This window comes from Chionomys nivalis, chromosome 9 (genome assembly GCF_950005125.1).
Source record: "Chionomys nivalis chromosome 9, mChiNiv1.1, whole genome shotgun sequence".
Taxonomy (NCBI): Eukaryota; Metazoa; Chordata; class Mammalia; order Rodentia; family Cricetidae; genus Chionomys; species Chionomys nivalis.
This window is the reverse complement of record NC_080094.1, coordinates 29,332,480-29,349,588: the sequence shown is the minus strand read 5'-3', so window position 1 is coordinate 29,349,588 and position 17,109 is coordinate 29,332,480. Positions and strand designations below refer to the sequence as shown.

The window sequence follows — 17,109 nt, the reverse complement described above, 5'->3', positions numbered from 1 at the left end:
GAAACCAATACCAGCTCAGAACACAGCCGGTCCAAGCTCCAGACTTAATGCTACCCGCCCCTGGCAGGCAGGGAGATAAAGTCAAACAAATCGGAGAACTGAGCTTGCTTTTTTTTTTAAACACAGGATTTTTATTAAAATTCTTATTTAAAAAAATTGAAAGCTTTTAGCGCCCGGCGCTCTTGGGGAACCACTTGGAGCTTCTGAGTTTCAAGCTCCAGGGCTCAGAATCCGGAAAACGGGGCCGGGGGATGTCTCGCCTACACAGGTTTTCCTGTTTCATAGTTGAAAAATGTTTGCACTGAACAAATTAAAAACAAAAATAAAATAAAAAAGAAAAACGGAGGCAACTCAAACATAACCCATCCAAAACAAAGGACAAGGAGAGTTAGACCTGATGGGGATACAGGCCCATCCGGAAGGTCATTTGGCAACGATCACCAGCGATATTTACAACGAAGAGCGAAATCTGCCACCAGTTGTCGGAACGTGTACATGGCCATAAATATTTTGCATTTTCTTATATAAAAAAGAAATCCTCTATATTTTAAAGTGTTCTCCTCTTGCTTAAGGAGGCTGACAATATCGCTACTCACACAAACATATTTTACAAAATTCACGAAAGCAGTGCGGGGGATGGGGCTTGTCCTTTCTCTTTTCAAGTGACGACGTTAACGTTGGGATAGTTTGGTCCCCTCAGAGAGAGAGGCAAAGAAGCGAAGCTGCGCAAACATTCTGTAAACACGACTTAAGAGTTCTATCCTCTCCAAAGGTTCAAAGGAGGGAGGGATGGGGCAGAGTCAGGAGATGGAATCTGCCACTCTGAGGAGACACAGGCAACCTCCCCGTGCCTCCTCAACTGAGCGTCGGCTCAACGCTATAATAATAATTATAATAATAATAATAACAACAACCGTGGTAAGGATCGAGTCCTCCTCGCCACCGCCGCGGTAGGGGTGGGGCCAGGGCCTACGGCCTCGAGTCCTGGAGGGTCGGCGCTCACCAAGTCCACTGCTGGGCCTGGACCAGGGGGTGTGCTGTCGGGTACTGGGGGGTGCTGGCCGAGCTGTACTGGGCGTTGTACTGCATGTGCTGCAGCGACTGCGCGCTGTAGGCGGAAAAGGGGATGCCAGCCTGGAAGGTGGCGGCTGCCAGGTCCTGGGCTTTGAGCGCGTGGCACGGTTTGCCGTCCCTGACCAAGACGGGCACGGCCACGCGGCGCGGCGAGGGCAGGGGTGTCACCTCCATACCTTTCTCGGCCCGGGCACGCTTCATCTTGTAGCGATGGTTCTGGAACCAGATCTTAACCTGCGTGGGCGTGAGGCGGATGAGGCTGGCCAGGTGCTCGCGCTCGGGCGCCGACAGGTACCGCTGCTGCCGGAAGCGCCGCTCCAGCTCGTAGGTCTGTGCTTTGGAGAAGAGAACTCGGCGCTTCCGCTTCTTGCCTGCGTCCCCCCCGCCGCCCGGGGTCTCCTTGTCATTGTCCGGTGACTCGTCAGCCGAGGGCTCTGGGGACTTGGAGCTGGAGTCTTGGGGGGGAGCGCTGGCCGCCAGCCCGTGCACTGGGTGGGATGGGGGGAGAAAAGCGCATCAGGCGCCTGGAGGCCGAGTGCCACCTGGGCCACCCCTAGCCCCAGAGATCTTCTGTGGGCCGGTGGCCCTGGACAGCCCAGACCCACTGCTTTTGCGGAAATCCCCGCCCGGCTCAGCGCCTGAGGAAGCCGTCGGAGTCCGCTAAAGGAGAGTCTGCGCAGTGGGGGCTCTGAGGTTCAAGTTTCTAGGGGTTCACACCCTATGAGGAGAATTTAGTGTGGACGATCGTTGAGGGTTAAGGGCTCCGGCCCCCTTAAACCGTTTCCTCTCTGGAGAGACGTGGGCAGATTTTTAAAAGGAAAACCTCACAATCCCGGCATTGATGGCTTGGCGGGATAAAGTAGGTTTGGGGGGCTTTTGCTTTCCGGCTTTCTGGACACACACACCACACACACACACACACACACTTGCCGCCCCGTGCACCACACAGTTTCTTTACAATCATGCAGGGGCAGGACGAGCTACTTAAACCAGAAGCCTCCTCCATCCTCTACCGCTAGCCGGACCCTGACCGCTGGCTAGTTCTAGGGAGCTAAGTCAAACCCTCTGGGTCAGCTGAGTCCAGGGGACTCCTGCCAGACCATCAGTCCGGTTGACATCTCTAACCAGCCCTTAGGAAGCATCTCTGTCCTCTGCTTTAATTTCTCACGTGGAAAAAAAATATGACATCAAATATTCTGCAGGGACTGGGAAGGATGACTACTGAGGAGGTAAAAGGGTATACTAAACAAATCTTTCAGAATCTTTAGGATCCGGGATGGGAACTTGGATCTTAAATGGCTTCTTCCCCTTAACTCCCAGCGTCCACCCGGCCTGCTGCCTCAGCAATGGAGGCAGCCACAGCCCTTGCGGCCAAGTTTCGCTACTTACGGGAGTACTGGAGGCCCTCGGTGCTGGCCAGCCAGCGAGTGTAGGGGTTGTCGTTGCTGTCGTAGAAAGGGCTCTTTAGAGGAAGGCTCTGCACAGCGTCCAGGGCGCCCTGCCCCAGCGGCCCGGCCCTCTTGGCGGGCTCCGGCCCTTCGCTTTCCTCCTCTGGCCCTTCGGCCACAGAGCCTTCCTCATCGTTGGTGTCCGGAAGGTCCAAGATGTCCTTGACTGAAAACCCCGTCTTTGTGTTGGTCAGCGACATGGTTCTGGACCCCGCAATTTATGCAGCAAAGTTGTAGCTTCACTTGGTCAATTCCTGGCGCTCCCCAGCCCGGGCGGGCGGGGGAGGGGGGTTAAGGGAAGGAAAGGGGGGAGGGATGGGGGATGGGTTTTAATTATTGGGATAATTATTATTTAAAATGAGAGGAGGACACTGTGGGAAAAGGGGAAAATAATAAAGCCCACCCGGCGCCTCCTCTCTTCTCAGAAAGCTCGCGGAAATGTACGCAGTGACTGGCGGCCTGCGCGCCCAGCGCCGCGCGGCCTCAGTTTGTAACTCCAGGAGAGGTGCCAAGGTGCCGTCAGCTCGGGCTCCGGCGGCCGCTCCGCGCGCGGTGGCGGCTGGTGGCGAGGAAAAAATGGGCCATTGCCCGAGCGATCAGTCCATATAAGGCTGGGCTCCACTCACGAACCTGGGGAGGGGGGAGGGGGAGAAAGAGGAAGGGTGGGAGGGAGGGGGATCGAGGGAATGAGAGAGGGGTGAAAAAAAAGGGTGGGGGGGAAGAGACATTAAAAACGCAAAGGTTGGCCACGTGTGGGCGGGTCTTGGGAGTCAAGTGGATGAAGACAGTATTTGCAGATGTGAAATTGTGGGTTTTGGGGAGCTCTGCGCTCCCAGCCAACGGCCCTCTAGAGCAAGATGAGAGGTGTAACGTGTCAATTAATTGCAAAGATGGGGAGAGCTTTTTTCCTCCCTCAGTATTTACATACAAAGGGCCACCTAGTCGTTCGCGAGTCCGCACACTTGAAAGGGCCGTTTTAACAAATTGCATCTTAAGGCGGGGAGGGGGGGGGGAAGGGGCCGCTGGGGTGTGAAAGAAAACAAAACAGAAAGAAGGAGGAGGGAAAAAAGAATCCTCTTTAACATTCACCGGTTTCTACCTCCCCACGCCCCGCGAGCAACCCCCACTCCGGCCCCAGCTAGCCAGAAAATTGGCGATTTGTGGCGCCTTTGGAAAAGGGGGAGGGGTGAAGGCTGAGCCACTGAAATCTCTCCTTCCCATCGCTGGTGGTTCCCTAAACAAGATCCGGTTCAAATGGCAAGAGCCCAACTTCTGTAAGCCTCCTAGGTCAATATTTTGGTTGAAGCTTAAGGATGAGTACTAGAAATGACAAGTCAAGTAATTGATTCTAGTTAACCGCGAAAGAGCTGGACACCCAGGAGAGGACTAGGCTTGGACCTGCCAGAGTCATCACTGAAGAACCCACCCCCCTCCGATGGCCCTTTATTTGCTAAAGACCCATTTACTGCCTCTCACCCCCCCCCCTCCATTTCCTTGCGGCAGAGGAGGGCCGGCCGCTCACTTTCTGCTCCGCGGGCGGTCCAAGGAAGAGAGGGGCGGGGGCCTGCGGCTCGGTCTGTGGCCGGATTCGGACCTGCGCCCCAGAGCCTCTGGCTTATTTTCACCCGGTGGAGGGGAGAGCTGAGGGCCTCTGTCCCTTTCTACCTTTTATAATCCTTGCCTCTCTGGCCCTCTACTACGCCAGTCTTCAGCTAAAGGTGGAGCGGCGGGAAGAGAGGCGGGAGTGTGTGTGTTTGTGTGTGTGTGGTATATGTGCTTGTGTGTGTGTGTGCGTGCGCGCGCGCCTCCAATTCGGGTGAGGACCCAGAAAGCTACCGATAGGAGGTTGAAGGGCTAGTGGTTATTACTGTGTTTTCACTTGAGTTTCTCTCTTCCTTGCAAATCCTTTACTTTCTCCAGTTTTTGCTGTCCTCGGGGTGTGTGCTGATAGGGCACACTCCAGGCTCCCAGCTGGCATGAGGTTAGTGTGAACTTTCCAACAACCTTTTTCAAACCTGGGAATTGAATTTCTCTGAGCCGGGAAGGAAAAGGCTATATCTCACGCACCCTGCATCCAATTTAAGTTTAGGAGACGTGAGACTGGGGAGAAAGTTTGCTACCTGCTGTTTGTCCACCCCACCTAGCCTCGGGGAGTGGGTTAGGCCTGCAGTTGGGGGTGGGGAGCCAGAGAAGAGCAGGCTTGGGTCTTGGGTCTTTTCTTTCCAACTGTCGCTGCTTGGAATGCCTTAACCCAGGGAAAGCGGGGTGCTCAGGAGCCGAATCCTCCAAGCGCACAGCTGCTTGGACCGCGGCGGCGCCCCCTCCCCCCCCGGATTTCCAGACCCTTGCGACAGCGCCTCTTCCTAGCTGCTCAGAGGCTTTCTGCAGCTCTTGTTGCCTCGCCCCCAGTATGTGACGTGGGTGACAATGGCCCAGGTTGGAGCGAGCCCCACGTCGGCGCGTCCTGGGTGGTCGGACCCGGGCAAACACAAATACAAACCGATTGCTAAGCTGCGGACAATGAGCGAAATGTAGACAAATGTCCCGCTCCCGTTGGAAGCCTTTGTCCAGGCCCGGTTTTTGCATTTATTTCAGTGGCGAAATAATACATGATTGACGCTCTCTTTCAATGTGTCCTAACTGTTTGGAATAAATCTAAGGTTGTCCCTAGTTGTCATGGCATTCAACCCTTTTCAATGGACTATCTCTTCATTCATTTCTGAATCCGTCCACAATATTAAGGAAACCCCTTCATGTCGACGGTCCCCATTCCTCTTTCGCTTAGTTTTTCTTTTCTCCTTTCTTCCTCTTTTTTTCCCCTTGCAAGAATTAGTATCTGGTCTGAAACGTGTTCCTCAAACTTATTACTTTCTGTCTCTCTCTCCCCCCTCCCTTCTCCTTTTCCAGCTTCTTTCTCAGCTTTCCTGCCTGATGCCTCCCCCCCCCCCCCTTTCAGACTGGGGCTAGTCACTGCCTGGCGGTGTGGGAGGAGAAAAGTCAGATTTCCAGAAATGAGGAAGAACCCAATTTGGATCCAGGGGCAGGGCGGGCTTGCTACACTGTTGTTACTCAGTGGCTAAATAAATACTGGGAGAAATAGTTTCTCAACTCAAACATTGCAGGGAAAAAAAATACCTCTTCCTTTGTTCCTCCTCTTACTTTTCTGTCTTAGAACAGGGGACTTTCTTGGAGATCAGGGAACCTCTACAGGCTTGGGAGGTGGTGCCAGAGTACAGCTTGGTTGGACTAGGCCAATGCTTGGACTGGGTGGAAATGGGGTCCTTTAGCAAAAATGTTCCTTGACACCAATCTCAGAGTCACTTTAAGTCTTTAGTGTGGGTGTTCCCCTGGGAGCCACCCAGAGTCTACCCATTCTCTGGGTCTTAGAGTCACATGGTTCTCTACAGTTCCTAACTTTGCTCTCTCGCTTTCCCTAGGCATAGTGGGCCTTTCTTTCTTCTGGGAAGTAATCAGTGCTATTGACTATGCCCCCTTCCCTGCAAAATGCACTAGAGAACTGTTTTTCTAAGAGCATCCTGGGAATTAATGGTGGGGAGGGAGTGCTGGCCTGGATGCTTTGACACCCCATAGTCCCAATTCACTCAAGCTCTCAGAGGCCTTGGCTGCCAGTAGGTTCATCAAGACCTACTCTTGGTTCTCAACTAAAGGCAACCAGAAGGCAGCTCGGCCCACAGGCTCCTTTTCAGAAGTATCTTGAGGGCCTGTCCTTGCCCTGACAATTCAGGGCTTTCCCCCAGCTCCGCTCTTACTCCTTAAACCGGTTTTTGCAGGTCTGGGAGTACCTGACAGCTAGACTAAGAAGGCCAAAGAAGCTCAAGCCTTTCCTTCGCGGTGACTCAGAGCAGAAAGACTGCGGGTTCAGTTCTTTCCTAGCGGACCTCGGGAGTACGGTTCCTCACCCCTTCTTGGCCCCTGGGGTTTCCTCATCTGCTTCCAAAGCGTTAACATTTGCAATTGAAAAGACGAAGGAAGCCCGCTGGGATGCTCTTAATTGAGGGGGAGAAACTGGGCTTGTTAGAAGAAGATCATAAAATGCAAGTCCCCCAGGAGCAGCCGGTGGACTTGGGGAGGCCCACACCAGCGCAGCTGGAGGTCGAGGACAGGTCTCCCGCCTAGATCAAGCTCCAGCACCGTTTAGACTTTGGTCGGCTGGGCTTGGGGTCAAAAGAATGGACGGGTCAGAAGCAAAGGCATTTCTTCTAACCAAATTAAACAAGCAACTGTATTCTAAGGACACCCCCAAAGGCCCCCCAGGGAACCATCTTCCTGGCGAAATCCCACACATCCAGCAGGTTAAGAGGATCCAGTTGCATGCCTCCTACCCCTCAAAAGAGTCCGGGCCACCCGGACCCTGTCAGTTCAAGTCCTAGTAGTGCCTGCTTGTGCTGGTATCGGTTTCTACTCGCAAGGACCTGCTCACGAGGAATTCTTTAGTAAACTCTTTTTAGACTCTGTCTTGAGTCCAGGAGAGGACTATTATTTGGGGTCATCAAGTTGTGTTTGGGCTCAGCTGCAGTAGTATGGCAGCCCTGGAGTCTCTGTAATGGGCCTTCTGCTGTTGTAAACTTAGGGAAGTTGAAGTGGGCACTGAAATCTTCTACACCGAGAGTGCCCTGGGCTAGAGGCCTGTTTGGCGCTTGGCATCTTTTTGGTAGAACAACACATACACCTCCTGAGGTTAACCAGACAGTTGGAGGCCTCCTCCAGTAGTCCCTGGTCTTTATCTTCTAACCCTTAGAAGAAGCTCTCGGTGAGTTACCAGCGAGTGACGGGAGGAAGGCCCGCTCTCCAAGAAAGCTAGAAGAGAATCTTCTTGGGATGCTGGCGAGCGGGGTGTGGGACGAAGCACCGGCTCAGGCGGCTGGAGAGCACGGCCACCGAACTGAACAATCACTGGAGGCCCAGCAGGGGAGGAGAATGTACACAGGCTAAGTGGCCCCACTCCAGGACAAGTGGCCCTCTAAGTCGCCCGGTGTTTACCTGTTTACTTTCCAGGTAGCTCAAACACTTCTGCCTTTTTCTGCGCTCTGGAGAAGGGGCCGCCCACCTGCGACCTGCTTTCTGCACCTTTCTCACTTCCACGCGGTAGCTTTACGCCCCCTGTTGGGGAGGGGGTGGGTTCTAAACTCCAGCAAACCCGTCAAAGAGGAAAGACTGTTTAGGAAAGTCTGAAGAGAGGCTTCGGAGCTTGGCCGGGAGCCTCTTCCGTGTATCTATGAACGAGGTAGACATCCTTGCACGACATTCTACCAAGCCCACCCCGACCCCATCTGGGCTGGGCTTGAAGGGCCTCCTGGGACTTCTGAGTACTCGTCTCCCCCTTTCAGCTGGTGAAAGCTTGTTGGGTTGGTGAGTTCTCCGGGGAGAAATAGGTGTGGATGAAGTCCTAGGGTCGGGGCTGGGGGCTGGGACGGGAATCTTGGGCGTTTGGACCCAAAGGGGGCAGGTGACCTTGAGGACCCAAAGCTTCAGCGATCCTAGAACACCCCTCGACCTCTCCACCTACAAAGCACTTTCAATCAGTAGAATTACAAGGTCTTTTCCCTTTATTTGGAAACACTGAGTTGTTTGACTTCATTTCTTTTATTATTATTATTATTTTAAATTTTCTTCTTTGAAGACTCTCCCTTGCTGGTAGAGTGTGTAGCTGAGCTCTCAGGCCCTGCACATCCCATCTCAGATAACAGCCTTCAAGTGGATTAGTTTATTGTCTGGTTAGTGCCAAGGTGCAAGCGTTTGTCTTCTTTCACTCCTGAAACAAAGCAGCGCACCTTCCTGCTCCAGTGAGGATTAACGGCGCCCACACAAAGGTTTTGTCGGAGGAACAAGGTTTATTTATCTCGGGTTGGAGGCAGAGACTGGTACGCACTTGAAATTGCCACGAGTGGAAAATGGGTCCCATTCTGATTCTGAGCGGTGATAAAGATCATCTTTTACAAAAAAACACTTTGGATCAAAACAGGCCCCTGGGCAGTTTGGGGAGAGCTGGGGGTTAGAGGAAGTCGGGTGTCAGCTCCGCTATCCCACGTGAAAGAAATCCTGGCCTTGTGGTCCAGTAGTACCACTCCGCTCCTTTTCCCAACCCGGAAAACGGGGCGGGTGCTTAAGGAAAGTAAGTTCCAGTTTCTGTTGGTTAACCTCCACCTTTGCCCCTGGGGCAAGGAAACCGTTGAGGTCACTGGGTTCGTGTGCCTCCTGGGGGGTCAGTAGAGAGCGCTGACTGGAGCTCTGAAGGGAGGCTAGACCTCTAGCGGGGAAGAACCTGTCCTCACTAAGCAGGTGGGCCAGAACCTGGGGGTTAGCTGAAAGAAAGAGTCTACTTTGGGTTCAAGCTAAGGTGAGTGTTTCTCCTTTCTTCTTTTCTTTGGCACACATCTTGGCATTAACCCCTTAACAGCAGGAAAGGAAGGATGAAGGGAGCCATCCAGAGTTCCCCTAAGTCAACAAGAAGGTGGGCTCAGTAAGTTTTCCAAGCCCCGGCACTGAGGTCCAATTACGCTGTAGGAAAAGCTGAGCTCCTCCCAACCCCCTCCCCCCAGTGGCGGACAACCAGAGGAAAATGGTGAAAACTAATCACGAGACCTACAGCCTGGGGTCCAAGAAGGTAAATGTGGTTGCAGGAGAAAGATAGCTAAGAGAGGCAGGCCCTTTTTTTCTTTTTCGAGGCAAAATATACAACATTCTACCAATTATCTACCCCCACCAAAGAGAGAGTAACTCCCTAGTATGTAAATTGTCATAGAAATTGGGATTTCTCTTATTAATCGGCCTCATTGTGTGGGCATAAGACCTCGAGGGTATATGTTAGGACTTTGATAAATGCACTTTAATGAGATCTTTGAAAATGCATCCAATAAACTAAGAGGCGAGAAAAGCCGTTTAACTTTCATGGATGTTAAATTGAACACGAAATGTCGCTCTGGGCAGACTACAAAATTTAAAATGTAGCTTTAAGCCCCCCCTCGGGCCAAAGGAGCCTTGTTCCAGCGAATCCATTATCATCGCTTATTGGGGAACCAAACGATACGTCCCCGCGGGCGAACTCCTTTGCTTTATTCGTTAGCACAGCTCTAGTGATTAAATATGGTACAATGAGATTACGCGTCATCACTGTTGCCTTCAGGAACGTTCTTCCAGCCAAGCCCGACCTTCCCTTGATAAAGGCGATTCCAGTGCGGGAGATTCGGGTTTCTCAGGGAAGCAAGGCGCTGAAAGCAGTTCCTTATCTGAATTTACTCCTTAACACGTGACAGAATCATTACCACAGACTTTGGGAACCAAGCTGCTTCTCAGAACCCGTTAGCATTCAGCACTTCAAGCCAGACCAGGCGGGCTGATGGGCAACGTAGTCACCCATGCGAGAGGAATGCACGCTCTCAGTCGGAGCTAAGTGCACGGAAAGATAGACACGCACCCGCGGGGGCCTCCAGCACTGAAACAGAAAGGGGCGACTGGGACTCTGTGTCTCATCCCTCCAATCTGGGCACCAGAGGTTTCCCAGGAAGCAACATCCCCTCTCCATCCCAAGTGCCACCAAAGTGGAGATGGCGCGAGAGGCTTAGCAAGGCCTGTTTGTGCGTCTGCGTGCTGGGGAGGAAAGAGCAGGGCAGAATGAGTTGGAGGGGTCTCCCAGCAGAGACCCTGACTTTAATAGGCCCCACCAAGGTTCATTTCTGATCCTCTGGCGATCTCTACTGTCACAAACGAGAACTGTCCAGCGCCCGGTGAGGCCCAGGAGACACTAATGTCTCAAACTGCAGGTTTTCTTCCTCTCCCCAGCGACCACCATCTCCACAGCTCCAAGCCCCAGCCCTGCGGGTTCTGGACTCCGATTTCGCCTCTCATCCTCTATCTCCTGGCGGCTCCTGGCCCCACTCGTATGCCGGTTCCGCCCCAGAAGGAACCCGCCTTTCTCACTAGGCGCCATCTCCAAATTCCTTGGGATTCTGGCCTCTGCTTACCACCTTCAATCGCGAGTCACCAGCGGCGCCGACGGGAAAGACTCACCCCGCAAAGGTGGGGGCCCGCGGCGCGTCCTTCCTTACAGCAGCCTGCAGAGTCGGAGAGCCCCAGGGGTGGGGAGGAGGCTGGCGAGGCGCTAAACGCGCCCGCTCCGCCTCCCACTCCCCGCGCTGTGGGGACAGCACCGTGGCGTTTCAACGCGCGCCTTTATCTAGTCCTCCACCTACCGGGACGCCCCCTCCCGCTGCGCCCTTCCCCCACCGCAGGCTTCCCGGGCGGGGCCCGAGGATCTGCCAGGCTCGGCATGGGAGGGGTGGTTGGTTGTGGGCGCTGCTCCTGCCCACGACTCTGGGGGGTCCTCTGTGCCAGCCCAGCTATTCCCACCTCTCAGGGCAACCCCACGTGCTATCAGGTGCGGTCGCAGGAACACCTGGCTTCTGTGGCAGGTAAAACTTTTCCCAACGACAGATGGACCGGAGGAGGAGGCTGTCCCTTCCAGAAAGCCTCCTTTACCCGGTGACCAGCCAAGTCCTGGGAGGACGTAAGATGCGTGGGCCTGCCCACCTGCTGCTTCCCGACCTTGTGACCCTGGGACAGAGCCACGCCGCGAGTCCAGAGATGGGCGAGTGGGTCACCGGCCTGTTAGGGGAGCCCCAAACCGAACACAGACAAGCTTGGTCCAGGAGGCGCAGCGAGGTCCCTGCTCGGGACGTTGTCGCGTTTCGAGCTGAGACTTCTGCACCAGTCAGCACAGAAGAACAGACAGTCGGTCCTAGCAGCGGGAGAGGGCGCCAGGCCTCGTCGGTCGCCCGGTCACCGCTGGACCGCTACTCCCGGAGCCCCCAGGAGCATGCATGTGGGCCACGCGCGAGCAGGAGGCTCACCTGGGGCGCGGCTGCGGTGCGGTCCCGACTAGCGAGCGGATCACGGTCTCGGGAACTCCCGGCCTGCGGCAGGGGAGCCTGGAATCGCCGGCTGTAGCGAGCGCCCTCCTCCCGCCTCTGAGCTAGGGCTCCAGCAGTGCTCACCCGCCCGCTCCGGGCCCGCGGCCGTCGCAGCCTCAGCGGAGGGGCCGCTCCCCCGCGCAGCGCTCTGTTTGTTTTCCTAGCCCGACTGACGTGAGTCAAAATATTGGCCATATGTTCAGCTGTAATAAATTGGGTATGAGCGCAAACACACTTGGGCTTCGATGGCTCTTTCAGCGGCCACATGGCCTGCTTGGGAGGGAGGAGCCTTCCACCTTCCTATCTGCTGTAGCCCCCATCTCCCTAATCCGAGGTGGGATTTTTTGGTGGCGGCCTCCTTCTGAGCTGAAGACCCCGGCCCACAGTTTCTTCTTGCACTCGCCCCTCCTCTGGGCCCATCAGTGCCTGGCGCGGTGTAGCTCCCGAGGAGCCCTGGCTGCTGGTTAACAAGGTCGCCATCTATAAATTGCTTGGTCGCTAAGACGCCATAAAACCAAGGGGCCAGATGTGGCACGTTATTTATGTGTGAAACCGCGTTTACACTAGATATGCGGGTCCAAAGCAGATAGCACTTGGTAGGAGGTCACAGACCTCAGGCCCGCCACCCCAGGCTCCTCCCCTGGTGCACTCCCTAGCCCAGATTGAAGAGTGTAAGTCTTCCTGGGGAAGGTATCCAGCTCTCTGCAGCCCAGGAAGAAAGTGATTTCAGGGTATTTGTGCCAAGATACCACCTGTCCAGGATTAGTCGATTTCACTCCTCCCTTTTGACCCCCTTCTGTTTCCTTGTTCTTGCTCCCACCCCCCCATCCCCCGCATCTCTCACGTCTGGGAAGCAGGTTTTGTTTTTTGCTTTTATTTTTTTCTACAGAAAATCCTTGGCAATTAAGTCTGGCCCACAAAAACTGATATTTGAAGGCTGAACTTGCTCATTCTCCCACCCAGGCAGAATAAGGACGGAGGGTCTCTGACCCCCGAGGGAGAGATTGATTTGTGTGGTGGGAGTCAGGGCAGGAAGCCAGGAAGCTCACCTGGAGGGAGCACTGAGATTATTCCTTTCTCATGTACTTCAGTGTTTCAAGTCCAGGCTGTATTTAAAGTAAAGGCGGTCAAGGCCCTCCTAGACAAGCCGAGCTGGCAGCTGGATGTGAAACCCAGCCAGCCCCGTGTGCTTCGGGAAAGGCAAGGATATATTGGACCTTAATAGAAAACAATTGTCTTGCTTCCCTCCTTCAGAAGGCAGTCTGCAGACTGCATGTCCCCAAACTGGTCACCGCACACTTCCCTCACGTGAATTCATTAAGAGTCATCGTCTCTCCTGGCCATTATTTGATTCTTTCTGGAAGTGAACCCGGCTCTCTCTGTGGTTAATAAGCACCGAGCCAGGCCTCCTACCTTCCTTTTCATCTTCAAAACACCTGGGGTTCCCTGAATGGCATCTTCCTTCTGGCCGCAGAAAATAAGAGATGAGAAATGTTACCCTACCGCAGGGAAAAACATAAGCATCCAACTTCACTATTACAAGTTACCCCAGCATTGTGTTCCCTGGATAACTGTCCTTAGGAGGCTGTTAAGGGTGGAAAATGATGCTATTGAGGGGGGTGGGAGGGAAGGAGAGAATGAGTATGAGTGTGTGTGTGTGTGTGTGAGTGTGTTTGTGTGTAGAACCCATTCAACAGGTCACAAAGTAGTTGGAAAACCCACCTGGATCAGAACCTGGGCAATACCTCTCTGGGTTAGCACCCTTGGGCCTTAGCACGAGTATCCAGAAATCTCTAGTGACTGTAGAAAAATCTAAATCTACCCTCAGGACTTCAGGGATGGCTGATGTTAGAAAATCACTGCTGTGCCTTATTAACAAAAAAAGTCATTTTTGAGGCTCAAACCCAGGTCTTATGCAAGCTAGGCCAGTACTCTGATACTGAGATATAATGTTTTCTTGGATTTTAGTCACTACTTATGTTTAAAAACTGAAATACTGAATCTTTGGTTTTACATCACCTTCATGCATCTAGACGCTGGAGTTTGAGGTGAATTGCTTCTTTGACTGAGCATATCCAGTGCTAGACAAGGGGAGTTGATGGCAGGCCTTTACATTAGTTGCCTTGTGGGGATGAATGTGCACTATGATAGGACTCTTGTGGGTTTCAAAGGATTCAGTGGTTTCAGACAGCTATGAGGCTGTTCGGGGATGTACACGGGAACTTAGAAGGTTAGTATTTGTTGGACTCAGCAATGTCAGACTGAGAGACACGCAGAGCTCACCAGTCAGGCTCCATCTCATCCCAGTGGCTGGAAAACCCAGCTAGAAACAGCAAATGTACAAAAGCTTCTCCCAAGTAATTGTTACTACAAATTTGCTACAAAGAGGATGCAGCTCTTTGCAGGGCAAGCTGCAGATGAAATCCATCTGCTTAGCTGCATCCTCCCAAGGGTTCTCTGTGCTTCTTCAGAAACCCATTGCAAAATCTGGCTTGGCCAAGCACCTTGGGCCTACACAGGAGTCACCGAATTCTAAGTGCCAGACTTTTTTGTTGTTGGCTTTTCTTTTCTTTCTTTCTTTCTTTCTTTCTTTCTTTCTTTCTTTCTTTCTTTCTTTCTTTCTTTTTTTTTTTTTGAGACAGCATTTCTCTGTGCAGCTCTGGCTGTCCTGGAACTCACTTTGTAGACCAGACTGACCTGGAACTCAGAGATCTGCCTGTCTCTGCCTCCTGAGGGCTGGGATTAAAGGCATGCACTAACTCACAAACTTTTTAGTGCTGTCATTATTCTGGAAATTAATTATTCTGTAATGATTCCCGTCTGAACCAAGGACTAGAACTCTACAGAATTTCTGGAAAATTCTTTTCCCACAAATCTCCCCAAAGCATCATTAGCACTGAGGCCTCACATGGTTTTTCTCTGGGAACTCTGGGAGCGGTTCTCAGAATTTGCAAGTAAACAGTCACCTGAATAAAGTACTCCAGTACATTTTGACCCCAGCCAGAATATTGTGTGTTTTGAGCTGTGCCAAAATACCTTTGGATTTCAAAAATAAATAGACAACTGTGCAACTAAGTGTGGTGGAGCATGCTTGCAGCTCCAGAAGGTTCGCTGCTTCAAGTCCACCCTGGGCGACGTAGCAAGACACAGAACAAAACCATCCAGCCAAAAAGTTACACCACTGTTCGCTGAGAATTTCTCAGGCGTTTGGGTCAATACCCTGTCAGTCTCTTCAAAAAAGCATCCCTCGTGCGAGCATCATGAAGACTGTCCAGTGAGGCTTTCATGGAGGTGAGATCTAAGACAGACAAACAGACAAAGGTCAGTATGCAGCTGCTTACACCAGGAGTCAGGATGGGACGCACCTGCAAATATTAAGAATGCACAACGGGAGCATAAGTTGAAGACACCCCTGGAAGGACCCTTAGCTAGCAAAAGCATAGGTTGTGCACTTCCAACAAGAAGCCCAGAAGCCCTTTCTTTGAGGGCATATCTCTTAGTAGAGTCAGAAAGCAGAAGTCCTTCTTCGGAGACTCCTAGGCCCTAGCGGCCAAGCAGGGTCCCCGCTCCCCCTTATTTCCTACAGAGAACCAGAGGGAGAAAAAGCAGCCCAGCCCAGGTTGTTTGATGAAAGAGTTGGCAGCATGTGCCAAGTCTTCAAAAAGTCAAAATCGAGTGCATTTAGACACAGGGCTGAGTTAGTGGTCAGCAGGAATCAGAGCAGAGATGGAAGGGTATGGAGAATTGTGGTGGAGACAAAAGTAATCCCTAAAACGGATTTTGGTAATATGTATGCCATGCTGCAAATATACCACAGACCACTGAAATTGTACACACAACACAGATGGATTGGATGATGCATGAGCTTTATTTCAACCAAAGCTGCTTAGAAGACCAATTTCTCCTCTTTATCTGGGCTGGAAGATGGGAAGAGTGGAAAAGAAATGGGGAGCACACAAGTGAGCCTGAGCATAGTTTTTCATCTTCCCACCTTTGTTCTGACTATTTTTGAGACAACGTTTTACAGTGTGGCCCAGGGTAGCACCAATTTTATAATCCTCCTGTCTCAGCCTCCCTAGCTCATGTATTCAAAATGCTTTCAAGCACACTGGAAGTTGATGCACAACTGTCTACCTACCCTCTGGAGTGTGCTTTTGTTAATGTTTTGCCATATACACATACTAGCCTAAATCAACCTTATCTTTGCTAAACTATTAAGCATTAAAGTTGCAGGCGTCTGATAACCCCCACCCACCACTGGTTGTATCAGCAGATACTTCCCAAGAATAGATCTTCAGGAGAACCACGAGAGTATTACCACATTTCAGAACGTCAACAGTATCAATGCCCTAATAGTGTGTGAAATTCATTTTTTACAGTTATTAAGTTTTAAGGAAAACACAATGTATTTTTATAACAGTTTAGCTTTTTTAGATGTAGGACTTATCCCAGGATCATGTACCATATTGGAGATTTTGTTGGTACTGGGCATTGAACCCAGGGCCTCACACACGCTAAGCACATCATCTACTGCAGGCTACAGCTTTAGTCCTTGGATTTGAGGTTTTGTTTTAAATTGTGTTGTATATTGAACATAGAACTTGGTGATATGAGGCAGTCACTCTGCCACTGAACTACATCCCAGCCCGGAAAGCTTTGCTAATGTCTTTACTCTTTTTGAATGCATCACACTATACCTTTGCCACTCATTCTTCTCCCAGCCTTCCTCTTGGAGAATCCAGAGCATTTGGTAGAGCGCTCTACATTCTGGCCTTGTCAGACCACTTTTCCTGTTCGAGTTTCCTGGCTATCTACCTCTGGACAGCTACGAGTGTCAGATCCCAGGGCAGGAGCACAAGCGTGCCCCATGTGTGAAGTAAGTACACCTTAGTGTCTCGTCAGGAGGCAAATCAGTTCTGCCTGTGACTGGCTGCTGGGTCAACTCAGGTGAATTAGCGATTGCTTAGTGATGTGGATGCCTGAGTATGTCCCTGGTGTTGGTTCAGTGTTCTTTGCTTCAGTGTTGGTGCTTCCTACATTCACCACCTGCTTTCTTGCTGTAGTTTTCATAATCTAAGTTGGATTGTTCCTTTTTTCCATTGTCTGCTTTTCTGCCTTCATTCCTATTTCCCTGGTTCTTTACTCCCCCTCACCCTCTACCGCTCACTTGCCTTTTCCTCCATACCTCTTTTTTCCTTTCCTTTTTTTCTTTTTTTAAAATTGATTTTATTGAGCTCTATGTTTTTCTCTGCTCCCTCCCTGTCTCTTCCCTCCCCTTCAACCACCCCCCAAGATCCCCATGCTCCCAATTTACTCAGGAGATCTTGTCTTTTTCTATTTCCCATGTAGATTAGACCCATGCATGTCTCTCTTAAGGTCCTCATTGTTGTCTAACTTCTCTGGGATTGTGATTTGTAGGCTGGTTTTCTTTGCTTTATGTTTAAAAACTACCTATGAGTGAGTAATTTGATAATTGTCTTTCTGGGTCTGGGTTACCTCACTCAATATGATGTTTTCTAGCTCCACCCATTTGCCTGTAAATTTCAAGATGTCATTTTTTTTCTGCTGTGTAGTACTCCATTGTGTAAATGTACCACATTTTTCTTTCTTTTTTTCCTTTTTTTCTTTTGGTTTTTCAAGACAGGGTTTCTCTGTAGCTT

General features: G+C 51.6%; 1 protein-coding gene across 2 annotated transcripts; it reads right to left on the bottom strand.

Moving 5' to 3' along the window:
- Positions 1–201: 201 nt before the first annotated feature.
- Positions 202–10,677, bottom strand: Nkx2-2 (NK2 homeobox 2). 2 transcript variants are annotated; one of them, XM_057781520.1, is made up of 4 exons: positions 10,551–10,677; positions 2,464–3,152; positions 1,251–1,562; positions 202–1,108 (listed from the first exon to the last, which is right to left on the bottom strand). In XM_057781520.1, the coding sequence occupies exons 2-4, from the start codon at positions 2,720–2,722 to the stop codon at positions 801–803; spliced, it is 879 nt and encodes a 292-aa protein (XP_057637503.1). In that variant the 5' UTR covers positions 2,723–3,152; positions 10,551–10,677; the 3' UTR covers positions 202–800. The 2 variants fall into 2 exon arrangements, with proteins under 2 accessions (XP_057637503.1, XP_057637504.1); XM_057781521.1 differs by having other exon boundaries at positions 873–1,562.
- Positions 10,678–17,109: the final 6,432 nt, after the last annotated feature.

What these genes read in the sequence shown, in the direction of transcription:
- Nkx2-2 (XM_057781520.1), bottom strand. Translation starts at nt 2,722, where the DNA reads ATGTCGCTGACCAACACAAAGACGGGGTTTTCAGTCAAGGACATCTTG. An exon ending in CGAGGGCCTCCAGTACTCCC is followed by an intron (nt 1,563 to 2,463) that starts GTAAGTAGCGAA and finishes CATCCCACCCAG; the next exon opens with TGCACGGGCTGGCGGCCAGC. An exon ending in GCGTGCCCGGGCCGAGAAAG is followed by an intron (nt 1,109 to 1,250) that starts GTATGGAGGTGA and finishes TTCCGCCTACAG; the next exon opens with CGCGCAGTCGCTGCAGCACA.